Consider the following 26,850-nt stretch of genomic DNA (forward strand, 5'->3'; position numbering starts at 1 on the left):
AACCAGGCCTTTGGTTGATTTTGATGCACATAGAGACGTATAAGCTTGAAATGTGGGGGTTTTTTTGGGTGGGGTCGTTATTGGGTTGTTGTTTTTATTATATATTTTGTGGTTTTATTTTTATTTTTAAAAACAAGCAGAGCTTGAATCATAGCTGTCAACTTTCAGATTTGAAAATAAGGGACCAGCAGCCTCACCTGTCCCGGGGACGGTCTATCTAACAATCCAGGATAGCAGCGGAAAGCAGCGCTGGAATAAGGGAATTTCCCATAAAAAAGGGGAAGGTTGACAGCTATGGCTTGAATCTTGGGAAGACTGAGGTACTGTGAATGAATAGCTCCTGCGCCTGACAAGTTGGCCTGCTGCCTACCCGGGATGGGGTTGCACTGCCACTGAAGGAGCAGGCTCACAGTTTGGAGGTGCTTCTCCATCCAGCTCTGTCACTGGAGGCTCAGGTAGCCTCAGTGACTGGAAATGCCTTTTACCAACTGTGGCTGGTTCAACAGCTAAAGCCGTTTCTGGACCGGAGAAACTTTGCCACAGAGGTTCATGCATTGATTACAGTGGTACCTCTGGTTTCGTACTTCATTCGTTCCAGAGGTCTGTTCTTAATCTGAAACTGTTCTTAACCTGAAGCACCACTTTAGCTAATGGGGCCTCCCACTGCTGCTGCGCCACCGGAGCACAATTTCTGTTCTCATCCTGAAGCAAAGTTCTTAACCCGAGGTACTATTTCTGGGTTAGGGGAGTCTGTAACCTGAAGCGTATTTAACCCAAGGTACCACTGTACTTCGAGACGCAGGTGGCGCTGTGGGTTAAACCACAGAGCCTAGGACTTGCTGATCAGAAGGTCAGCAGTTCGAATCCCCACGACGGGGTGAGCTGCTGTTGATCCGTCCCTGCTCCTGCCAACCTAGCAGTTCGAAAGCACGTCAAAGTGCAAGTAGATAAATAGGTACCACTCCAGCGGGAAGGTAAACGGCATTTCCGTGTGCTGCTCTGGTTCTCCAGAAGTGGCTTAGTCATGCTGGCCACATGGCCCGGAAGCTGTACGCCGGCTCCCTCGGCCAATAAAGTGAGATGAGCGCTGCAACCCCAGAGTTGGTCACGACTGGACCTAATGGTCAGGGGTCCCTTTACCTTTACCTTTTACCACTGTACTTCAACACTGGGTTGCTGCAATGCACTGTACAGTATGTGGGACGCCCCTCACTCCTTGTCCGGAGGCTGCAGTTAGTGCAGGATGCTGCCACATGACTGCTGACAGGAGTGTCAGCATATACTAACTGAGCCTGGATAGTTCAGTTGGTAAAGAACATGGTGCCGATAATGCCAAGGTTGCAGGTTTGATCCCTCCATGGGACAGCTGCATATTCCTAAGTTGCAGGGAGTTCAACTAGATCAGGAGTGCCCAAACCTTTTTCAAAGAGGGCCAGATTTGATGAAGTGAACATGCGTGAGGGCCAACCAAAGTTGTTGAGGATTTGACACCCCCCCTAATAAATAAACTGCCACAGGGGCCGGACTAGGTGATGATCCTCAAGGTCCCTTCCAACTCTACAATTCTATGATACGTAGCTCACACTAAAACAAAATGGACCTAGAGAGCAGAGAGAGAAATGGCGCCACAAGAAATGTCACAGCCAGGCAACAATTAATTGTATATTTGATAGGTAAAGGTAAAGGTACCCCTACCAGTACGGGCCAGTCGTGTCCGACTCTAGGGTTGTGCGCTCATCTCACTTAAGAGGCCGGGAGCCAGCGCTGTCCGGAGACACTTCTGGGTCACGTGGCCAGCGTGACGAAGCTGCTCTGGCGAGCCAGCACCAGAGCAGCACACGGAAACGCCGTTTACCTTCCCGCTATAAAGCGGTACCTATTTATCTACTTGCCCTTAGGGGTGCTTTTGAACTGCTAGGTGGGCAGGAGCTGGGACCGAAAGACGGGAGCTCACCCTGCCGCAGGGATTCAAACAGCCGACCATATAATCGGCAAGTCCTAGGCACTGAGGTTTTACCCACAGCGCCACCCGCGTATATTTGATACTCTTCCCTTATTGGATTTTCCCTGATTTAGGAAAATCAGAATTTACCGTGGAAAAAACTGTTGGACAGGTAAGACCTCGAGTGGACAACACCCAAAGAACTTAAGACACATCCAGCTTCAAATGCACATTAAATGCCCATGTGATTAAACCCAGAGTCTGCAAGGGGATAGTTATCTACAGCTAGATGACGTCTGCCTGCATTTTAAAAATCTCTAAACCTTTTGCATCTTTGTCCATTTACGATTCTGAACTCTCCCATCTGTATTGCAGTTCTGTAGCAGTGAAGATAAATGGCCTTAACTGGGAGACTTGGAAGGATTTGGAGTGGTGCATCCGTAGATCAGCTGACCTGAATTTCTCCACACCACCCAACCAATCACTTTGAAAACGACTTGTGCATTTCCCTGAAAACAGACTGTTCTACCAGAGGGAAGTTGAAGACTAATGGATTTTTTTAAGTGGTAGATCTTTTAAAAAATATGTTTATTAATATTGTTTTCATTGCAAGACAGTGCATTACAGAATACATTGCATTCGTGTAGACAAGTACATGAAACTGGAACCAAACCAAGACATTCATTTTAATATCATTTTTATAAATGTCATCGCAAAAAAGAAGTGAAAACCAGCATCGATAGACTCTTGCCATTCCTAAGGGCTAAAGCTTACTAAAGAAATTCTACTCAACAAAAGTTTTCTTCCAAACATGAGAGTAGATAGGGAATTACAATTATCATGATAACTGAGAGAGTAATAATAATAAACAGGAAGGGAAGCAAGGTTACCATCTGTAGAACCCCCACTATGAGCAAGCTTGCGTTGGGGGTGAGCGGCACTGCTGCCATCACCTGGTGAATTTCAAATTCCAAGTTAGCAGCAGTATTTTAATACAATGGAGGGGAAGAGGAAAGATTGCTGCTCAGGGTAAATAATATGGTCTGGGTTAAGGGCATCGGGAAAGAGAAGAGATTGGAATAAATGTGCACCTGAATGGAAAAGGTGAAGACACGACTGGCTGAAAACATTCCACTATATGTGGCACAAAATGTAATAAATGGAAATCCAGCCGGGGACTTAGGGATGCAGAACCCTATTTGCCCTATCAATCAGTGTTAGGGATCCTTCAAAGAGATCCATTTTAATTTTCAAGGGGCCTTTTCTGCATTATTAAGTGTGGCATGCTTTCATGGAAAGAAGATCCATGTTTCTCTTCTGCTAAGATAAGAATGCTCACTTCATATTATAAATGTCCTTTAAGGCCTCCAGTGCTTGTTCTTCAGTAATGTTTTTCCAATCCGCTGGCAGATCAGCTGGTTTAGCTTCATATATTCTTGCAAAATCACGGTTATATTTGTTCAAAACAAACTTCCAGTAATCTGAAGCATTGATACTGGGATCTGGTTGGATGCACCAGTCTGGATAATATGCACGATAATCTTTGTATGGATAGAGTTCCCAATTTGTGTCCTGATTTCTGAACTCAGTGTTGGAAGCCACAGCAGTGGAACAGATATCATAAACAAGCTTTTCTGACACTATTTCTCTGTACTCTCCCAGTCCTTTAGGCCGATGGACAGTTGCAAAATGCTCTTGATGAGCACTCCCTCCAGCTTCACAGGGGACTTTGCAGAAAGGACACTGCTTCCCACAGCCAAACACCCGCTTGAAGATCTCATCCTGGGGGCTCACAGGCAATTTGGACAGTTTAGACTTGATATCCAGGATATCATATTCAGCTATTATTTGCTGCTGCAAATCAGCAAGGAAGTTTTCAACATAAGCAGAAAACTGTGCAGGATCCGTTGCATTCTTAAACTGTACCCCTAACAGACTGTCCTTAGAAATGACTAACTCCTTCTGCATTTCTCTGCAAAAACTGTCCAAAAATTCAGAGACTGTCTCAATATCTTGATGCTTTAATTTTTTCAGTGTTTCTATAATTTTCTTTACTATTGCAGAGAGAATCTCTTCCTCCAGTTTCTTCAGACACTCATTCTCTGCATAGTAATCCAAAATTTGTTTCTGGATCCAGTTTTTGACAAACTTTTCATAAGCCCCAAGATATTCTACATAACTGTCGACATTACCCTCTTCCAACAGTTCCTTCAGGACAGTGAACTGGAAGAAGCTCCGACTGGCATACCCAATGGACTGTGCACTGTTGATAATATCATCTACTATTTCTATCCCAAGTCTTTTGTTGATATAACTCACAAGGGCAGGATGGAGACACTGGTCACAGAAATCCTTGGCTCTGATTTGCTGGGCATCTTTTTCCAGATAAAGATCTCTGAAAATTGAGAAATAATGAGGCTTCAGTTTCTCTAAGCGTATATAGGGATCATTTTCCTTAATAAACTCTTCATGCATCGTTTGAAATTCATGAGCTGCTTCCCCCAAAATGTGAAACTTTAGATCTACTTCAAAGCAGGTTGTTGTATGAAGTTTCTGAGCATCAGATTGTTGAAGCATTTCATTGATAATCTGTAAAAGTTCACCACAATATGTATCATCATAGTCTCCTTTGGAATCAACCTTTTTACAAATGTAGGAACTGCATTTAACCATCAAGGATTTAGCAAGTTTTTCTATCTCATGCAAACACTCCTTTTTAGCAAACAAGCGTTTCACACGGCACCACAATGTTGAATCCATATATTCAGATTTCATTTGAAAAGTATTCATTCTATAGTTTAACAAAGATTTTGCTCCCTGTACTTTTACATTGACTGAACTTCCTCGATGTGACAATTCCCTTCTCAAATGTAAGTCAAGCTCTTCATATATTTGTCGTTTCTCTAAGGGAACAGGTGATATTTCTGACAATGTTTCCATCCACATTCTTTCAAACTCTTTTTCCAGTTCTTGATCTTCAATCCTATCTTCATTTTCCCGGCATTTTTTAAGTAGCCCATCAACCTTTCCTTCAATTATTTTCAAGTATTCAGTTTGTAGAGAGTGAATCTTGTGAAGCCCCTTTTTAATGCGAACAGCTTCCTGACATTTGTTGTAAGAATAACTTTCAAGTTCCTGCTTGAGGCTGTGAGCACTGCGGACAAAATCTTCTCTGTACCTTTCTACCAAATGCAGATTTGCTGCTCTGCTTTCAAAGTATTGCTTCAAATTCTCCAAAATCTGCTGTTCTCCAGCCAACAGCTTCTGATAAAGCTCATTTTGCAAACTGCGTATATCAAATTCATCAGGAGAAACATTCTGTATTGACGTTTCCTGTTCAGACACCCAGAGGTGCATCTCTCTGCGAAAATGCCATTCCCATTCAGAATATTTCATGGAGAGCTGGTTATAAGCTTCCGCTATGAGGCTGTTTCGGAAGCTGAAGATGAAGTTCTCATGTTTCACAGCATTCCACAGACTTTTCACCCATTCAATAAACTGAGGGATGTCCTTGGGAGGTATTTTACATGTGCAGTTCTTTATGAATTCAAATATGTACTTCTTTAATTCAAGGACTTTTTCACTGTATCCCATGTTAACTGGGGCCATTGGTGGGACTCCATGCCAAAGACCTGGGATGTACCAATTGTGCATTTCTGGGTCGTAGTCCATGATGTCTGAAAACTTGATATCCCTATTGAGTTTTTCCATTTTTGCTGCAGCCTGGGTCATTTCATTCAGCTGTTCCAAAAGATGCTTCCTGTCCCTCATGTTTTGGTCATGTGCAGAAACATCACTGACGTTCTGATGAACAAACTGGCAGTTGGGTTTTTGCCCAATCCTCTCCATCCTGAGGAAGGCATGGGTCACAATTTGCAGGATGTCCTTCATTTCGGTGGCATTCTCCATGGCCATGTTGACAATGGTGATGTCGCTCAGCCCAATGACTAGAGTGGCTAATTCGTTGTCATGCTGATAGCTGTCTTCCAGTTTGGCCAGTTCAGGGGCTTTCAAGCCCTCTGTATCTATCACCAGGATGAAGTCACAGCCAAGATCCTGAACCATATTCTCTCTGACGTTAAGAAGCGTCATGAAGGCACCTCGTGTGCACCGCCCACTGCTGACAGCAAACTGCAGGCCAAACATGGTGTTCAGAAGGGTCGATTTCCCAGTGCTCTGCACCCCCAGAACGGTTATCACCATCATCTTGGATTGTCCCCTAAGTTTGTTATTGAGTTTATTCAGAACCTCAGTTATCCACTGCAGGGGGATATTGGATGCATCACCATCAATGAGCTCCAGGGGAAACCCTTCCAGCAGGAGTTCAGCTGCAATGCTTGGGAAATGGGCAAACTGCCTTTTGTTTTTAGCTATTTTGCCCTCATTAACCATTGAGCATTCTGCCTCATAGAACTGCCCCAGCTCACGCATGAAATGCTCAACTCCCAAGGAAGAGGACGATATCAACTGGTCTACCTCTGCAATCTTCCGCCCATCATCTCCTAAATTCTTGCATTTCTCTTTATAGTCAGCACGTAACTTGGAAAGATTTCTCCTAGCAATATGGTCCAGGTTGAACTTCATCCATTTCAAGAAATAATTCCTCTCTGCATCCTTCAAATGTTTTATGCTGTGGATGAAATTAATCAAACCAATGGTGAGATCACATTGACTCTGCTGCCTACGCAGTTCCAACCATCTGCCTCTCAATTCTGATCTGTATTTTTCCGAAGGCATGTCCCCTTGTCTTTCCATTCTGCATAGTTCTTTCTCCACTTTGGCCAGATTTTTCCAGAGATCACCTTGGAGTATCAGTGTTTCTTTCTTGTAAACTGCTACATCTTTGATCTCTCCTGAAATTTCTGTGGCACATCTGAGGGCATCCTGACATTCTTTGTGGTCTTCATCCACCTGGATTGTAAGTTCATGGGCTGTTGTGCACATCTTATCAATACTTACACACTTAGGATTTGAGGCTATTATTTTTCCAACTGCAGCTCGAAGGAGTTCAACAAATACTGCTTTATTCATTGTGGCATTCTTTACCAATATATGTGAATTGTCAAGTTTAATCACTGTTGCCAGTTTATTTAAGAACTCCAAGGTACAACCAGATTTTCTACTGCGACCTTCCAAGATAAAGTAGAACTGAGTTGACAGGTCCTTCAGTGACGACAAAAGAGTATATTCTCTGTCGCCAATACAATCAGCAAATATGAAGACAGCTGAGGAGACCTGTGTTAAAAAGCTGAACTGCACCCAGTGAGACTCAACATCTCCACGGAGATTTGCAACAGCAACTGGCTCTGGGAAAAGATCTGTGTTCGTCCGTCCTCCTGGGAAATACCAGGCAATCTCTACAAGCCCATCAGCAATTTCCCGAGGGATGTTCCCACACTCCATATCTCGGTGTAGAAAGAAATCATTATGCTGCTGAGAAGGGCTGAGGAACTCGTTGAGGACTTTGGACTTGGATATGTTACAGTTTCCCATCCGTACGAAGGAAACAGTCGGCATGGATGTCAGTACCAGGCTCTCCTCCCTGAAGCCTCTGCTTTCAGCCAAGGAATGGGGCCTCCATTTTTTCACAATGTCCCTCATGGCCCAGAGCATCAGGGTGCACTTGGAGGTCTTGAGGGGAGGCAGAATCAAAGGCAGGGCAAAGTGGCACATGGACATTTTGAGGAGGATCTCCTGTTGGAGGAAACTGTCAGAACAAAGCAGAACAACACAAAGGACATCAAGGGGGTTCACATAATCTATCTCATCTGTTTTGGTATCAAAGAAGATTCTCTCATCAATCCTTTTTTCCTTCTCCTTTAACAGCATTCCTTTATTGTCCAGTGTTTCATGTTGAAGGCTTGTGCTCCTGGCTGTCACATTCAAAGCCAAGACCTTCTTCAGAAAATGCCAAGGCAAGTCTCCCAATGTACACGGGCTGCAGTCTTTTAGATTTCCAGAACTGATTTCCAGAATTTCTTTCAGGGCAAGTTTCTTGCTTGAATACTTCCGAAACTTCAACTTAGCAATGATGTTCTTAAGCGCTTTTCTTCCTTCTACAGAACCATTAGAAAATAAGTATTAATCTTTTTGCACTCATGTGTATCCAAGATCACTGTTTCAGTGCCAAATTCTCTAATGTGTGTTTAACAATGCAAGTGCAAGCAATGTGTGTAATGTCACATGGACTTTGACTCTTAGCCTCTGCATCTTTTTCTTCCCTACCACACTTGCCCACACCCTGGTACATTTCTCTTTTGCGTACAAGGGGTTGCTACAGTATTTACACTGCATGCATTTATTAAGAAAGAAGGCAGCTACTACTAGGGCAGTGGCAGCAACTGAGAGGTCAGCTTTTGCCTCCTGAAGCAAAACTGAAAATGCTATCTGCTACAGTACACATGATGCCTAAGGCACCATCCACCGGTGGGCTGGCCCTGAGAGAAGAAAACACATGGGAATGATCATATTCCTGACATGGTAAATAAACCATTTCAAACAATAAAGCTAGTCATCTGATAATGAAACTGAGTTTACCCTAACCGAGAAATTTTTATTCAAGAAGAAACTCCAACTTCCCTTAAGGGCAACATATTAGCCAAAGCTGCATTAACCAAGTGGGAGGATTTCCAGATTCTGCAACCAGAAAAATGAAATTCTGCAATCATCATAAAATGGGTAACCTAGATTAATATGTTTCTCTGAACAAATGAAACAATACTAAAGGCAACAGACTGCGAACACCTGATATAACTGGGGAATGCCTGGATAAGATGCTATCTGGAAACATAGCTCCACCCTCCACTGTAGGGAGGATACAAAATTAAGGTGCAAAAGACAGAAATACCTTTGCTAGTATGTTTCTTCTTTTGATCTGCTTCTGACTCAAGCTCATCTTCTTTCTCTTGCCCTGCCGGGACTAGAAACACACACAAACCTTTAACCCTTAATGTTATATCATTGTTTACTTAAAACAGTTGATTTTAAGCTATGGTTTAATGCCCATGGGCATATTGTTCCTCCCTGTTCTTTTCCCCCTTCTCCCAGAGCCCACCGCAGAAACAAATGAGAGTTTGCTTGTTATAGCAGCATGCAAACTTGGCTTGAGTGGTAAGTCAAGAATAAGCCATGGATTCCCGGATTATTGCTTGGTGTTTGTTGGGAGCAAACAAATCAAAAGCTGAATATGAATGACACAAGCTCAACTGTGTCTTGCCTCTGTTGCACCAGGGAGGGAGGGGAGATACTATTGTGTGTGTTAATCCATAGTTTTAAAAAATTATGATTCAATGTTGTGTGAAAATGCAGTCATAGCCCATGTTTATGTCACAGGGAAGCCATAGTTAAAATAAATTATGGCTTATTGTGAACCTGCTGAAATAATGGGTGCTTTGTGTGGGATGTAACATCACAAAAGCAGTCAACTATAACATTTCCTGTTCGCCCAGAGTAGACACACAGGGGAATGTTGCTCTAGCCAGAACTTCCTGTCACACCTGGTCTGGACCATCTTCCCCCTGAGTGTGACCAGGTAGATGGACGTGACCCTGGGAGACCCCATAAAAAGGCTGGTCACGCAGCCATCTTTCCCTTTTTTCCTCTTGATGCTCTTCCTCATGTACTATCTCGATGCTCTTTTGCTGTGTGCTAGCTGTGTGCTGTGTGCTGTGGGCGCACAACCCCAGAGTCTGTCAAGACTGGCCCGTACGGGCAGGGGTACCTTTACCTTTACCTTAGCTCTCAGCCAGCAGCACATGGGCTCATCCCTCACAAGAGGATGAACCCACACTTTCCTCTGTAACTGTAACTACAAGCTAAAGCTTGCCTGCAGGATCACAACTGTGGACTGAATGTGAGTAAGACTTATCATTACTTTTAAAGAAGACTGTTGTGTCAGTGTTGTTTTTAAGAGGGAACAGGAAGAAATCCAATCTGGATTGCTTGACTAAAGTGCTTCTCATGAATCCAATCAACTAGCTTCCTACTCTGCTACAAGTCTGGATGGGAAAGGAGATTTGAAAGTCACACCCACACCATACATTTAAAGCCTATCTATACTGCTTTAGCAGCCATGGCTTCCCCCAGAGAACCCTAGGATTTGTATTTTACCCCCTCCCATCACCCTTAATAAACTACAGTTCCCAGGATACTTTGGGGGGGGGGGGAGCCATATACTTTAAATGAATGGTCTGGAGATGGTTATCCAAACTTCATCAGGGGTAGAAGGAATCTTCCTCCCTTCAGCAGAGCCCAGGCTGCCCCATCCTGCCTGGCTTGCTTATGGAAAGGCTAAGCAGCAAAGGAGAATTAGACCATGGGGTCAGCAGGACCTATTCTGAAGAAACCAGTAACAACCAAATGTTGCCCCCCCCCCCCGATCACGAAAGGAGATACCTTTGGGAACTGCCTCTTCTGTCTCTCCCAATACTCCTGGGCTTTCAGTCTTCTCCTCTGGAGGCAAACGCTCTAGGGAGAAAAATATAAGCTACATTAGTTCCCTTCCAGCAGCACAGTTCTACGATTCCTGGTCCAAAAAGCCATGCTGACAAATATTCTAAAGCAAACCACAACAAGCCACTTGTTGGTATGCCATTAACTGGGGATGTGGATGTAGAACTGCAATGGTCGTCCGAATGCATAAGCTGTCCGTGACAATATGAGACCTGATAAGGTAAAACAGAAAGTCCAAGTCTCCTCTTAGCATCTCTTTTAAAGAATACACTAACCACTGCTGTTTCCTAATTTCCTTGCTGGAGCTGGGGTGGTGAGAAAGCACTCCCCCCCCCCCCCCGTTCATCTGCCTTTGGGACATGTGGTTAAAACAAAAATGTAAAATGAAGACATTACTGATTACTAATATCCATGGGATTCCACTTGCCAAATGATCTCTCTTGACTAATAGCAAACTCAACTAGTGAATGCAGAGGCTAGGTAGCCCAAACAGGGTTACAAGACAGAGAAATTATTCTGCCTGGGGAGAAACAAAGTAGTTTTTTTAAGAACTAAAGGGGTAACCCTGCTCCAAAACAAAACACAGACCAATGAGCACTGACTACAGAACGTAACAGTTACCGGTAAGTTGAGAAAATACTTTGTGCTTTGCTCACTGAACCACTGAAGAATTGGGAAAAGGAATTATCGTATATACTCGAGTATAAGCAGATTTTTTCAGCACATTTTTTATGCTGAAAAAGCCCCCCTCGGCTTATACTTGAGTGGGGTCCTTTTGGACTGCTCCTTCTTCCTTCTCTGCCTTTGCTGCTGGCGGCGGCGGCAGAGGAACGAGCAGCCCGAAAGCAGCCCTGTTGGGCTGCTTGTTATTCCTCCGCCACTGCCACCACCACCAGGTTTGTGGTGTGGTGAACTGGCTTATACTCGAGTCAATACATTTCCCCAGTTTTTTGTGCTAAAATTAGGTGCCTCGGCTTATATGCGGGTCGGCTTATACTCGAGTATATACGGTACTTAAGAGGTGCTATTCCACCATCTCATAAATCATATTTGAGAAAACACACAGCAAGGCATCTCTCTTCCCTAAGGATCTCAGAAAAGGAAACTGATGAAAAATATTTTGTTCAAAAAGAAGAATGGTTAAGCGAAGAATAAAATTAAGCGGATACCTCAAACTGGCGAAATTAACAGAAATGGTAAGAAACCAACCAAGTGATAAAATCAGGAGAGAATGGGGTGTATTTTCCAAATTATATGAAGAAAATCAGTTCTCAAAATTATAATTGGCTTAGTCTAGACTAAAAATTCCACAGGTAAATAAACAGTATCTCCATTAATGCAAAATGATTACAGGCAACTAAAGATATGAGGTCATATAAAGTGTATAGTGGTCAAAGGAAGTAAACCTTTTCTATTTTCCTTTTGACTTAAAAAAAAAAATTCTCTCTCTTTTTTTCTTTTCAATATGTATCATTTTCTTAATTTTTGTATTTTTCTTCTTATTAGTAGCATTTTGGCATTCAGGAACTTGCAGCATTTGTGTAACTATTCTTTGTTTGGCATGTATGTAATATTTATATTATAAATGTAATCAAACATTTTTTAAAAAAAAGTTTTATTCAGACTCACCATGTATTGAATTTTGTAGAACCTGATTTGAACCTGGACGTGCAATTTCTAAACATTCCAGGAATTTGCCACAGGCTATTTCTCCCATTTTCTGTATCATTATCAGTAGTTTCCGAATTTTCTTCTTGGAATCCTCCTCAGTTTTGTCTAAGGCCTCATATTCTTCCTCTGTGATAAGGGACTGGGAGAATAACTCGTCTAGAACAAGTTCTAGGTCCTTCTGGAGGATTTCAATTAATTGTTTTCTCGCCTTGCGGATTATCTCACCACCAGAGACCATCACTGAATCCATTGATCTGTGGTAGAATAAATGTATTTTATTGATTAATGGAAAAAGGAAAACAAACATTAGAACTAGTAAGTAACTATTTTCACTCATGCATGCTGATTAAGGAACAATCCAATGCTCACCGTCTCTGCATAGAATGAAATCTTATTGCATTCAATGGCTCTTCCTCACAGGCAAGTGGGGCAGGGAAGACAGCAGCCTGATCTGGCATACTGTCTGCCTACCTGCTAGTGAATCTGAGCTCATGGTTAGGAATGGTGTTATCATTATGGGTATCCACTCCATACTAAACCATCTAATCCATTTTTAGGTTAATGGTCTATGTTCTTAAGAATGTTGGGCTGGGTACTGACTGTTGCTCATGGAAGGGGGAGCAGGAAGAAACCTAAACATGTACAGCAGAGTTCCCAAAAAACAGACCAGAGGCAATTGTACTTCATCCAGCAGAGCTTTACTGCTACTGAAGGCAAATGAGCATAATGGTCACAAATCCAATACATTCAGGATTGGCACAGTCCATAAAAATCCAGTTGCAGCTGTGATGGAAAAGTTTGTTTTGATGGACAGGATGCATCAACAAGTGTTTCTTTTCTTTCCCTGCCAGCAAATGGTTAATGAATGGCAGCCTGTGATTGACCATGGTTCCAGGAGGGAGAGTTTAAAATTTTGATTTGAGGAGAGAGTTGGTCAAGGTGTTAGGAGTTGAAATAAAAAAATAAGATCTTATGTATATAATAAAGGTTCATAAATGTACCAAGCAAACACGTACATAAATATATAAACCACATGTCTGAAGCAGCACAGGAGAACAGCCATGAAGCCATTTTGATTCCCAGGTGTTTTCTCTGCAAAGTCAAATGGAAAAGCCTCCCCATTGTCTTTTCCTTCACAAATCCTGTCTTAAGGGTTATGTCTGTGTATGAATAGGTGAGCCTGTGACTTGGCTCAGGAACTAAGTATTTATCATTACAAAAGACTGGCCAGGCTCCCCAGGGTATCAATCAAGTAAGCATTAACAGGTAACTTGCCAGACAGGAGGTAAACAACCCACTCAGATTATGAGGTAAACAACCCACTCAGATTTCTGCTGTAGCCTGCCCTTTCTGTGATGTAGGTATGATGTGTCTGGGGGGTGATTTTAAGCTACACCCCTTCTGTGATGTATGTATGTATGATGTTTCTGGGGGTGGTCTTGATCTACAGGGTGGCAATTTCAAAAGTCTTTATAAGGCCTTGCACACTGTTGTTCTGGGTTCCTCCTCCTTTCCTGTGGGTGAGGGGAGCACCCTGTTGCAACAGTTCAATAAATAACAGGCTTACTAGCTGCTTTGCTTCTCAAAAATCTCTGGTTGGCCTCTGTTACTTTCTCCAACCGATGGAGAACCTGCAAAGGACTCTAAAAGGGCTCTTGTATCCCCCATAAGGGAATAAGGGCAGATTTTCGTTTATTACAGAGTTAAGGGAGTAAGAGGATTGGAATTGAGGGAGACAGGCTAGGAGACAGGTTGAGGTATAAAGAGTGAATAGGAGAAAGCGTTGGTTCTGGAAAATCCACTTCCACTCTGAGTGGATTGTGAAGGACAGAGTGTGGTGTCCTATAGGAGGAACAGACCAGAATTTTACTGGGAGGTAGAGGTTGAGTCAGGAGAAGTAGGAGCTGGAAAGAAACAGCCTACTTGGGACTCAAATCTAGCCTGGAGGGGAGAAATTCTTCTTAGGAAAAGAAGAAACTCCCAAACCCAATGAAGGGAGGGGGTGCGGAGAGCCCTTTGGTCTATTACAGTGGTACCTCGGGTTACATACGCTTCAGGTTACAGAGTCCACTAGCCCAGAAATAGTGCTTCAGGTTAAGAACTTTGCTTCAGGATGAGAACAGAAATCGTGCAGCGGAGGCGCAGTGGCAGCCCCCATTAGCTAAAGTGGTGCTTCAGGTTAAAAACAGTTTCAGGTTAAGTACGGACCTCCGGAACGAATTAAGTACTTAACCTGAGGTACCACTGTACTTAAAGTACCTCAGGAGCAGGAGTGTTAAAGGGGGTGGATAACTGTAAGAAAGTATCACCGTATAAAGGAACCGAACCTATAACGCAAAAACAACCGAGGATGAATTAAAGTGAAACCGCACTGTATTCTTGAAACAAAAAATTTTTTTTCCTTCCAGTAGCACCTTAAAGACCAACTAAGTTAGTTCTTGGTATGAGCTTTCGTGTGCATGCACACTTCTTCAGATACACTGAAACAGAAGTTTCCAGACCCTTCTATATAGTGAGAAGGTGGGGAGGGGTATTACTCAGAAGGGTGGTGGGAATGGGTGATTGGCAGATAGCTGTGATGAGCCTGTTGACGACTCTTAACGACTGCAATAGGTCTTACAGGAAAAAGCAAGGGGTGAGAAGGTGAAAAATGGCTTTGTCATGTATAATGAGATAAGAATCCAAGGTCTTTGTTCAGACCAGGACTCTCCATGGTTTTAAGCTTGGTGATAAGTTGCAATTCAGCAGCTTCTCTTTCCAGTCTATTTCTGAAATTCCTTTGTAGTAAAACAGCTACTTTGAGATCTTGTATAGAATGTCCTGGGAGATTGAAGTGTTCTCCTACTGGTTTCTCTGTCTTGTGATTCCTGATGTCTGATTTATGTCCGTTTATTCTTTGGCGTAAGGTCTGGCCTGTTTGTCCTATATAGAGAGCTGAAGGACACTGTTGGCATTTGATTGCATACACAATGTTAGACGATGAGCAATTAAATAGTCCCGAGATGGTATGTGTGATGTTGTTGGGGCCAGTGATGGTGTTGTCCGGGTGTATGTGGCAGCAAAGTTGGCATCTGGGTTTATTGCAGGCTCTGGTGCCAGTGTCCGTGTTAGGTCTGGTTGTAGTATTATTGTGGGTTAGGAGTTGTTTAAGATTGGGTGGCTGTCTGTAGGCAATGAAAGGTCTTCCTCCCAGAGCTTGAGAAAGAGAACTGTCATTGTCCAGGAGAGGTTGTAGATCTCTGATGATGCGTTGTACTGTTTTAACTTGGGAGCTGTATGTGATGACTAGAGGTGTTCTGTTATTTTCTTTTTTGGGTCTGTCTTGCAGCAAGTTCTCTCTGGGTATCAGTCTGGCTCTGTTGATCTGTTGTCTAACTTCATCTGCTGGGTATTTTAGTTCTAAAAAGGTTTGCTGTAGATCTCTTAGGTGAGAGTCTCTGTCTGTAGAATTGGAACAGATGCGGCTGTAACGTAGTGCCTGGCTATATACAATGGACTGTTTGGTATGTTTGGGATGGTAGCTAGAGGCATGTAGATATGTTTGTCGGTCAGTTGGTTTACGGTATAAGGTGGTGTCTATGCGCCCATCCTGTATTTTTATAGTAGTGTCCAAAAAATGTATTTCTTGCATAGATTGATTCATTGTTAGGTTGATTGTGGGGTGAAAATCATTGAATTTCTGGTGGAAGGTGTCCAGGGTCTGTTGACCATGTGTCCAGATGATAAAAATATCGTCAATGTATCGCAGGTACAAGAGAGGTTTGAGTGGGTAGGAGTTTAGGAAACGTTGTTCTAAATCTGCCATGAAGATGTTGGCATACTGTGGGGCCATGCGGGTGCCCATAGCTGTGCCGCTGATCTGAAGGAACAGGTCATCACCGAATTTGAAGTTGTTGTGGGTAAGAACAAATTGGCAGAGTTTGGTGGCAAAGTCCGCTGTGGTTTTATCTGAAATGGTGTTCTTTATAGCTTGTAAACCATCGTTGTGTGGGATGTTGGTATACAGAGATTCCACATCCATAGTAGCTAGTATAGTATTGTTGGGAAGATTATTTAAAGATTGCATTTTCCTTTCTTACCCACAACAACTTCAAATTCGGTGATGACCTGTTCCTTCAGATCAGCGGCACAGCTATGGGCACCCGCATGGCCCCACAGTATGCCAACATCTTCATGGCAGATTTAGAACAACGTTTCCTAAACTCCTACCCACTCAAACCTCTCTTGTACCTGCGATACATTGACGATATTTTTATCATCTGGACACATGGTCAACAGACCCTGGACACCTTCCACCAGAAATTCAATGATTTTCACCCCACAATCAACCTAACAATGAATCAATCTATGCAAGAAATACATTTTTTGGACACTACTATAAAAATACAGGATGGGCGCATAGACACCACCTTATACCGTAAACCAACTGACCGACAAACATATCTACATGCCTCTAGCTACCATCCCAAACATACCAAACAGTCCATTGTATATAGCCAGGCACTACGTTACAGCCGCATCTGTTCCAATTCTACAGACAGAGACTCTCACCTAAGAGATCTACAGCAAACCTTTTTAGAACTAAAATACCCAGCAGATGAAGTTAGACAACAGATCAACAGAGCCAGACTGATACCCAGAGAGAACTTGCTGCAAGACAGACCCAAAAAAGAAAATAACAGAACACCTCTAGTCATCACATACAGCTCCCAAGTTAAAACAGTACAACGCATCATCAGAGATCTACAACCTCTCCTGGACAATGACAGTTCTCTTTCTCAAGCTCTGGGAGGAAGACCTTTCATTGCCTACAGACAGCCACCCAATCTTAAACAACTCCTAACCCACAATAATACTACAACCAGACCTAACACGGACACTGGCACCAGAGCCTGCAATAAACCCAGATGCCAACTTTGCTGCCACATACACCCGGACAACACCATCACTGGCCCCAACAACATCACACATACCATCTCGGGACTATTTAATTGCTCATCGTCTAACATTGTGTATGCAATCAAATGCCAACAGTGTCCTTCAGCTCTCTATATAGGACAAACAGGCCAGACCTTACGCCAAAGAATAAACGGACATAAATCAGACATCAGGAATCACAAGACAGAGAAACCAGTAGGAGAACACTTCAATCTCCCAGGACATTCTATACAAGATCTCAAAGTAGCTGTTTTACTACAAAGGAATTTCAGAAATAGACTGGAAAGAGAAGCTGCTGAATTGCAACTTATCACCAAGCTTAAAACCATGGAGAGTCCTGGTCTGAACAAAGACCTTGGATTCTTATCTCATTATACATGACAAAGCCATTTTTCACCTTCTCACCCCTTGCTTTTTCCTGTAAGACCTATTGCAGTCGTTAAGAGTCGTCAACAGGCTCATCACAGCTATCTGCCAATCACCCATTCCCACCACCCTTCTGAGTAATACCCCTCCCCACCTTCTCACTATATAGAAGGGTCTGGAAACTTCTGTTTCAGTGTATCTGAAGAAGTGTGCATGCACACGAAAGCTCATACCAAGAACTAACTTAGTTGGTCTTTAAGGTGCTACTGGAAGGAAAAAAATTTTTTTGTTTTGACTATGGCAGACCAACACGGCTACCTATCTGTAACTGTATTCTTGAAGTAACCCAAGTTTAATCCATTTGTGTTATATACTATCTTGCCTTAAATAAATCTTTTATTGTTTATTTAAAGAAAATCTGTCTGAGACTCCAAGTTACCCCCTCACAAAGATCCTCCACAGGATACTCTGGGCTAGAATTTTATGAGGGAGGGGGGGAAAAAACCTTTGGGTAAAGGGTTTTTCAGTGAGGTGGGGGCAATTCATCTGAGTGAGAGTGGACCCAATGGCATGAGGGGGAAAAGTGGCGACGCACCCATCACAGCAGCACTTGATATAAAACTTAGAAACTTATAATAAGACTTAACCTTAACACTAAGCATACAGAACAGAATATGAGACCAAAGAAAGAGACAATAAGAGTGAGAGCCAGGCTCCTCCTGGCCTTACTATTATAGTCAGCTCAACCTTGACAGAAATGTAACAGAATGAGTTTAAACCAGCTGTCTACAGCTTCCCAGCAGAAATAACCAAAACATCAGAAACCTTCCTGTTTCTCTCACATAGAAATAAACCTTCTAGAACACCCCTGAACTAATCAGAATAGGAAAGATCTCTACACATCAGATCAATACTTTCTGTACTAAGAAATGAAGACTGACACAGCGGAAAATGGCGCCAAAGGGAGGGCCTAAGGCGTTCCTTTCTGCCTTGGGTCCCGGCTTACCTCACTGCAGCGGGCAGCCATTTTCTCCCAACCTTAGTGAGGAGTCAAAATGTTTTTTAACTCCCCACCCTCTTCCCCAGTGAAAATCAATTGAAAATAAAATTTTATTGTTTCTTTTATTTCCTTTATTTATTTTATTTATGACTCTGACCTGTATGCCACACTGTCTCTTATTTATAAAAATATTTATATTAATCAGGCCTTTGGCTGATTAATATTCTACAGCCTTTTAAATGTGTCTGTGGGAAGGGGAGTGTTATTGTTTTGCTGTTTTGCTGTACTTGTTTTTATCCTGTATTTTATTCTGCGAACCGCCCTGGGATGTTATAATGAAGGGCGGTATATAAATCCAATAAAAAATAAATATATTTATATATTGCTGTAACGTAATTCCCTAGGGAGGTCACTTTGGTGCTGCTAACACACAGTTGGGCTTCACCCTCAAAGGTGCACTCCATTGTCTTTTCAGACAGATGAATGCCAACAATATCACAACAGTTTACAAAAAAACATAAGAAACATAAATTAAACATTATTATAAATCAATATGAATATTTCCCGTGGACATGCCATGGACCACCTAAATGTAGGTTGTGAACCACTGCTGATCGATCCACAGACCAGAGTTTGGGAACCCCTGATATAGGAGAAATCCTAAGATCTCTGGTCCAAATCTAGTCATATATCGAGAATGTTTGCTGCCATGTACACAGCTACAGTTGACTTCATTAGGAGAAGAATGACTACCTGAGGTTAAAGATCCACTGAACTATGAACCCATCAGCCTAACCTACTTTACAGGGTGGTTGTGAGCCTAGCCCCTCCCTCATCCCAAATTCACTTTGGAATGAGTTGCTTCCTTCTGTCTCCCTCCCCGATACATTAAGACATTCTTTTCTTGGATTTTGCTAGCCTCCTATTTTATCTGCACCTTCTAAGCAAGTAAGAGAAGTTCACTACACGCTCAGCCTCAAGGGAAGAAAACAAGAGACTCTTGATTACTCTTGAGACTGATTTCAAAGTGGATCCTACACCAAGTCTCTGCTTAGTCACTTCCCCTTAACCAGGAGCCACTTTAAGAGGATCCTGAATCTTTTCAGACCAGAAAAATAACAGACAAGATGGAGAGACAGGCAAAGTCATCACCCCAATTGGGAGAGGATGCTGACGTACAGGTGACACACACATCAGAGCCTCCAAAAAGGAAAGTTCAGGTACTCATATGTAGGAGTAAGAGATCTTTCAAGAGCAACACTGAAGTGATTGAATAATTCAGCCCTAGAGAACAGAATTCTAAAATAAAGTGCCAACTTTTTAATCAGCCCTGTTCCTAGCCCTTTATTAGCAGACTAATTTGCAAAAAAACCCCAACCAAACCAAGCCAGTGGTCCAGCTTGCCCTCAATGCCAGAAAGGTTTGACGGTGCCTGTTTCTGCAGATCAAGTGGCTGTTTAATGCCCTTGCGATTCTTATTTTTTCTAATAAATTTAATGGAGAAAGAACCAAAAAAAGAGGGAAGATAACAGCAGTTCTCTAGAGCAGTGTTTCCCAACCTTGGGCCTCCAGCTGTTTTTAAACTACAATTCCCATCATCCCTGACCACTGGTCTTGCTAGCTAGGGATGATGGGAGTTGTAGTCCAAAAACAGCTGGAGGCCCAAGGTTGGGAAACACTGCTCTAGAGGACCCATAAATCACCCAATAATGTTGTTTTTACAAATCAAAATCTTGATGATAATTTAAGTATAGACGTTACCCTTTGATGGTTGTTTCATTAGGAACATCCTCCATCAGACTCCCTTTTGTCTTCTGGGAATAGGATTTCTTTTCAACTGGGGTTAATTCAGGTGTTGATTTCATGAGCTGCATCCTGGCTAGATCCTCTGAGGTTTGGAAGAAGGCTGTGCCAAGAAATCAAGAAAACACCAATAAACATCTTCAGTAACCCTGTACAATTAGATATCTGCCTAAGATGAATGTGTAGAGGGAGTCAGGATCAGGCCCACGGACCCTGGCCCCAGCCTTATAGTCATGCACTTACAAGCTGTTAAGTGCCTAGATAAAAACTGGAAAATGAGAAGTGGCACTATGCATACATATTTTCTTCTCTTTTTTTAATGAACGCACAGAAATCAAGGTCTTCACAGTCATCTGCACAAGGCTTATGAGCCAAAATATGGTTTATCTATACCTGAGTAATGTCAAGGAAAAAATAAAATTAATACCAGGTTTTTGCATCAAGAGCCAAGATTCTGCAGCCAGTAGATGTGCTGCAGATTAAACATCCATGTGTATATAATTATTTTGCTTCTAAGAAGTATATAGGGACACGGGTGGCGCTGTGGGTTAAACCACAGAGCCTAGGACTTGCCGATCAGAAGGTCGGTGGTTCAAATCCCCACAACGGGGTGAGCTCCCGTTACTCGGTCCCTGCTCCTGCCAACCTAGCAGTTCGAAAGCACCTCAAAGTGCAAGTAGATAAATAGGTACTGCTCCAGCGGGAAGGTAAACGGCATTTCCGTGTGCTGCTCTGGTTTGCCAGAAGTGGCTTAGTCATGCTGGCCCCATGACCCAGAAGCTGTACGCCGGCTCCCTTGGCCAATAAAGCGAGATGAGCGCCGCAACCCCAGAGTCGGCCACGACTGGACCTAATGGTAATGGGTCCTTTTACCTTTAAGAAGTATATATTTGGCTGTATGATTGTTACTCCCCAGATTTCTGTGCCCAAAACACCACTACTAAAGTGGTTTACAGCAAGGAAACGAAAGCTGCGCACAAAATATATGCTACACTGGAGTCAGATTTAGATATCCAGTTGTTCTAAGTGACTTTCTTAAAAATTCACTTTTGCTATGGGAAGTCTTTGATTTATTACAACTGGGGCTGTGGCCTACTGAGCAACAACTCATCCCATCCAGAGTTTCCTTTATTGTTGATACAAACCTCCTTTTGAGTTCTCAGATCTCTCCCTTCTCATGGGAGACCCGCTTGTCCTTTTTCTCTTGGAGCAATCCAGTTGTTTGGCTCCCTCTTCTTCTCCCTTTGATGCAGAGATGCCAGGAATTTCCACCCCACTTCCTGTTCCTTCGGATTTGCCACAGTTACCATCGCTGGCTCCACTTCCTTTGCTGGAAGACGGAGGGGCACTTGGGCTCTCAGCCCCACTTCCTACCCATGGAGATGCAGAGCTCTGTAGATCCTCATCTCTATCTCTGTTCTCTGTGGACATGGCAGCAGCAGTGGGGTTCTCAGCTACATCTGGGGCATCTGGAGTCTTGACTTCTCTTTCTTTGCTGGACAGCAGGAGACTGGCATCTGGGTCCTCAGTGCAGCCTGCATTCCCTGGAAGCATAACAGCATCATCTAGGCTCTGAGATCCACTTCCTGCCTCTGAGGATACAGGAAAACGTATAGTCTCAACCTCTCCTATGCCCTCTCGGGACTGGGGAGCATCCTGGTTTCCAGATCTAGCCAGATCCATGCTCTTGGATCCACTACTTTCCCCTGAAAATTCAACAGAGTCTGGGACCTGAAGGTCATTCCTGAGATTCAAGTGATCTGAAAGGATCAGATTAAAAATAAAAATAAGAAAAATAACTAAACGAAAAGGTCAGATGGGGTTCATCATTACAAATTCAATTTCCTTCCTTTTACAATTAACTGAGAGTGATTCCCAATGACTCCTGTTGAAGAAGGGTGGATAAAAACCAATGATTTTTCTTAAAATAAAATTTTTAAAAAATCAGATTTTTTAAATTTAAATTTGATTTTTAAAATAAAATGCTTTTGGAGGAAAAATCTTTCTAAAGATAGTTTCCTGTTTAAGTTGCATTATAGTCCAAAGGCTATTCATCAGGAAATAAGGATTTAAGTTTTTCATGTGTGCTAAGACTCAGTCTAAGTTGTTGTTTTTTAAAAAGTTGTTTAACCACCTCAGTTAACAAACATGGATACATATGATATAATGTTATTGTTTTAGTTAAATAAATTGTTTAAATTGTTACTAAGGAAATGATTATTTTTCTCCTTTCAATAAAGTACAGCAGAAAAGTTGTCCAAATATAAACAGTTAACTTATTAAACCTCAAAATAATTTTATAATTGTCTGTCCATGTATTTCTAATAGTATAACCAAATAAGTTATTTTTGATATAACTGTAAAAACTACTCTGAAAATTTATTATTCCAAAAATGAAACCTTCATCTGGTTGTAAATATTAAGATTAAACTAGCAAGAATGAGTCTTTCTGTAAAAAAAGAAAAAGATTTAAATCAAGTCTTACTGACTAGTGATTTAAATCGATTTGATTTAAATCAAATCCTCCCTGTGTTGAAGCAAAATCCAAAGCATCTGAGAGGTCCTGGAGAACTATCAGGCTTGCCTTCCCCTTACCTTTTTCCTAGCACAGGTCAGCTGGCAGAGAAACTCATTGCCATAACTGAGCTTGAAAACCAAGCCAAACCACACACACTTATCCTGGCAACCTTCCAAATCCCAAATCTGTGCTCACACCTGGGGTGAGAGGAAGGGCAGTTTTCTTGCATTGAAAAGGCCCTCAATCCCCCTGTATTGTTTCTTAATGGCCCTAGCTTGGCCAGGTCGTTTTGCATAAATTAGTTCAGGAATTCCTCTGCAACTTCACATCCCAAATAATCAAAATCCTACCATTTATTAATTTCTAGAGTGTGAGGGAGGTCCCCCAAACTTATAATCATGTAAACGAAAGTTCACAAAAGCAGCACGAACAGCTTTGGATGAAATTCAAGACGCAAGAGGACTTCAAGACATAGAGAGAGAATTTGGTGCTGCTGCAGGTGAGAAGTTAACCCTTAGGGAAAACAGAAAGCACCTCCAGGTTTTAAAAAGTGTTACTCACCATCTTCTACATATTCAGAAATGGGCTGAAGGCCTGGGAAGGCTTGCCTCAGGTTTTCCAGGCAGTCCAAGAATAGTTCCTGAGTTGATTCTCTTTTTCCCAGCACTAACTCGATAAGGGATTCCACAAATGCTTGTGGATCCTTTATTTCGCTCAGGGAGAAGAACTCCCCCTGTGTGAGGAGCAGGTGGGAATCTGCCACATCCAAGATCAGCTCTGAGTCGATTTGAAGAAGATCTTCTGCTAATTTCCTTCTAGCCCTCCATATAATTTCAGATGGGTTTCTGCCAGAAAATGCCATGGCTCCCAGCAGGTAGCCCTAAAATTGTTGAAGAATGAACAAACACTGTCTTTGTATAAACAGCATTGCTCTCTAAGGATTTGGAGTAATTGATCCAGCAAATGTCCGACACCAAATCTGTAATTCAACAGAGAAAGCACCTGTATGATATCGAGCGACAGAATCATCTGGCCACAATTTTTGTCCATGGTATGATTATTTTCCACCAAGTCATTTTGACACCCTATTTGCAAAATGTAACAGTTCCAAAATATTCGCAAGACTGAATACGCTGCCTTTGGCTGTACCAGAGGGTCGATTTCAAACAATTCCACTGGAAAAATGGTTATGTGCCTGGGGAGATGGCAGTATTGAGTCAGTGGCTCATGTGCTTCTGGCTTGCCCTCTTTATAAAGATTTGAGTTTATTATTACCCCTCTGTTATTGTCTGTGCTGGGCTGCTCAACCATTGCTACTGTGTCCTTCCTTGAGCAGATCAAGATGATCAGGTGACAGCGAAAACTGCAAGGTTTTTAGCGGGGGCAATTAGAATAAGATCTATTATTAGATTACTGATGTAAACCTCCAAAATGTATTTTCTATAGTTAACTCTAAACCTGTATCTTCAGTACATTTTATTTCATTGCTATGGCTAGTGGCTGAGGCAAATAAAGACTTTTCTTCTTCTTCTGATCCAGCAAATGCTAATTGAACTATTTTCCCATCCTGAGCATTTATTTATTCAAGATGGGGCCTGCCACTAGCAGGATATAAGAAATCTGACTGAATGAGCATTCACTTTCAATAGATTAAGTGGATATCCTCACAAATGAGTGGTTTGCCTACCCTGTTGTTACTGTCTAGCAGTATAGATTAGCTGCAACAAAGGCTACAAATAGCGAGATTAGGTTAAAATTACCACCTTCCTTTCTGATGGGGGTTCTGTGCCTTTAGAAGCTAAATCATGGGTAGAAATTCAACAGGTTCTGCTCTTTCAGCACAGCATTGAGAAGCTGCATGTGTTGGTATCTGCCTGTTAGGCAGTTATTCAAGGCTTAGAGATTGTATGCAAGCTTTTTTGGGGGGGGCAATCGCCAATATTGATAATATATTTAAAATATTATGCCAATCCTGAAATATAATAATTTATTTTAAAAACAATTCCAAATATAAAGCTTATCTACAGCTTTAAGATTGCTTTTAAAGGAGCAGAAAATCTAAAGTTTTCCATAAAAATGTTCAAAGTTCAAAGGAAGCCCAACTACAGTGCAAAAATGAATCCAACCTTAATTTGACAAGGGGGGGTTGACAATAAAAAGCTATTGAAAATGTATATGTTTAGGGAAGCTTTTAATGTTTAATAGACTGTTTTATTTTAATATTCTGTTGAAAGCTGCCCAGAGTGACTGGGAAAACCCAGCCAGATGGGCAGGCTATAAATAATAAATTATTATTATTATTATGTACACATAACTGTTGTACAAAAACTTGGGAGCACCAAAACACAATGCTCTGATGAACATTAAATATTCGTGTTCTCAAGTTTGTTGTGCTAATTTAGGATTGCACTGATATGTTTGTTAAATTTACACCCCCTTCCTTCCTCCAAAATTTCATTGATTTTCTTGCATCTCGAGGAGCAAGGCTTCTTGTTTATCAGAGTATTTAATGCTACCGGTAACTTGTATTTTTGCAATTGCTACTTGTTTTAGCTTTCGAATTGGCTTTTATCTGAGAGCTGACTTTGTACCTCTGAATTATTAGCCGTGAAAGACGGCTAATCTGCTTTCACACAAGCATACACAAAATCCACCTATGTTTTTCTGTTTATTGCAAGCAGAGGTTAAGGAATATGGTCAGTAAAAATTATAGTTGACAACCTAAATCATCAAAATTAAATGCATATACTTACGTGAGATGTAAAGCGCAGAGCCTACGTTCGTTCCCTCAGAGTTAAGTTTCTACTGTATGCTTTGCGCTTTCGCTTCTCCTGTAAACGACCCCACCTCTAGAGAACAGAAGAAACGAAACTGAAGGTAGAAAAAAAAGAAACACATTTAACTGTTTCTATGACTAGATGGGCTGGGAGGAGCTGGGAGGAGATTGTGCTATTGCCTCTGACTGATTGCTTTGTCATTGTTACTTATTAGTTCATACCGTTATTTATACACATTATATCCAATTGTTTTAAGTTGCTTTAAATTTCATCTTCTGTAAGTTGCTATATCTTGTTTTATTTTCTATCTACAAATTCCACAATCTTTCATAATACCAGTGAACTTGTAGCCCAATAAACTGAGTGATTTGTTTCAGTCACAATCCATTTCTGTGGTCTTACTGGTTCCACTTGGTTCCTTCTGAGCAAATTAGAACCTTGAATGAAGGTTAATGCATTGGCCAGGATTTGGCACAATATGCCTTCATTGGATCTCCAAATAAACAATGGCCACCTGTCAATCAAACCCACTTGGATCACCGGTGCTTAAAATGCCACCGTTTCCAACCTTCTTTGTCTCTCTGGACCCCCCTCAAACTACAACTGCTGCCCGAAGCCAACAGCACCAGAGGTGACAACTGCTTTTTGCTGTGTTAACTTGTGCATGGACAATTAGACCAATGTTCTGGTACAGGGTTTTATTTCCATTTTGCTCTGCATATTAAATTATCGTTTGGGATAAGCTGCTTAATTGGATTTCTGAGCTGTGCCGAACTCTGGACGCACTCAAGGGGTGTTTTCTCCCCCATCTCCTCCATCGCTCAGTGCTTGGGATAGCGGGTAAGTGGGTAGATTGAAGTAGGCAAGCAGGAGATTTGGGATTCATCTGGATGCTTCCCTGCTCCAGAGGAAACCCATTTAATGATTTAATTTACAAAAATTGCGAATGCCTAAATGCTTTACCGTGTGTGTTTAATTCTAGAATGCTCCCCAGTAACTCTCACGTGATTAAAATAAAAAAATAAAAAAATAAAAAAGTCCAGTTAAAGGTAAAGGGACCCCTGACCATTAGGTCCAGTCGTGACCGACTCTGGGGTTGCAGCGCTCATCTTGCTTTACCTGGCCTTGGGAGCCGGTGTACAGCTTCCAGGTCATGTGGCCAGCATAACTAAGCTGCTTCTGGCGAACCAGAGCAGCGCACGGAAACGCCATTTACCTTCCCGCCAGAGCCGTACCTATGTACTTGCACTGCGTGCTTTCGAACTGCTAGGTTGGCAGGAGCTGGGACCGAACAACAGGAGCTCACCCTGTTGCGGGGATTCGAACCGCCGACCTTCTGATTGGCAAGCCCTAGGCTCTGTGGTTTAACCCACAGCACCACCCA

General features: G+C 42.2%; 1 protein-coding gene across 1 annotated transcript; it reads right to left on the minus strand.

Annotated features, from left to right (window-relative positions):
* Positions 1-3,056: 3,056 nt before the first annotated feature.
* On the minus strand, positions 3,057-25,836 carry LOC307201214 (interferon-induced very large GTPase 1-like). The gene is made up of 8 exons (XM_079950220.1): positions 25,443-25,836; positions 23,251-23,668; positions 21,317-21,931; positions 20,130-20,274; positions 12,023-12,318; positions 10,337-10,408; positions 8,790-8,861; positions 3,057-7,998 (listed from the first exon to the last, which is right to left on the minus strand). Exons 2-8 carry the CDS (start codon positions 23,549-23,551, stop codon positions 3,278-3,280), a joined length of 6,222 nt encoding a protein of 2,073 aa, XP_079806346.1. The 5' UTR covers positions 23,552-23,668; positions 25,443-25,836; the 3' UTR covers positions 3,057-3,277.
* Between the last annotated feature and the right edge of the window lie 1,014 nt (positions 25,837-26,850).

The sequence above is a fragment of the Podarcis cretensis genome, assembly GCF_951804945.1.
Source record: "Podarcis cretensis genome assembly, chromosome: 13".
NCBI lineage: Eukaryota > Metazoa > Chordata > Lepidosauria > Squamata > Lacertidae > Podarcis > Podarcis cretensis.

Coding starts and splice junctions, on each gene's coding strand:
- LOC307201214 (XM_079950220.1), bottom strand. CDS start 23,551: ATGGCATTTTCTGGCAGAAACCCATCTGAAATTATATGGAGGGCTAGA. Junction 20,275..21,316: donor ATCTGAGAACTCAAAAGGAG/GTTTGTATCAAC, acceptor TTCTTGGCACAG/CCTTCTTCCAAACCTCAGAG. Junction 10,409..12,022: donor TCTACAAAATTCAATACATG/GTGAGTCTGAAT, acceptor TTTTCTCCCTAG/AGCGTTTGCCTCCAGAGGAG.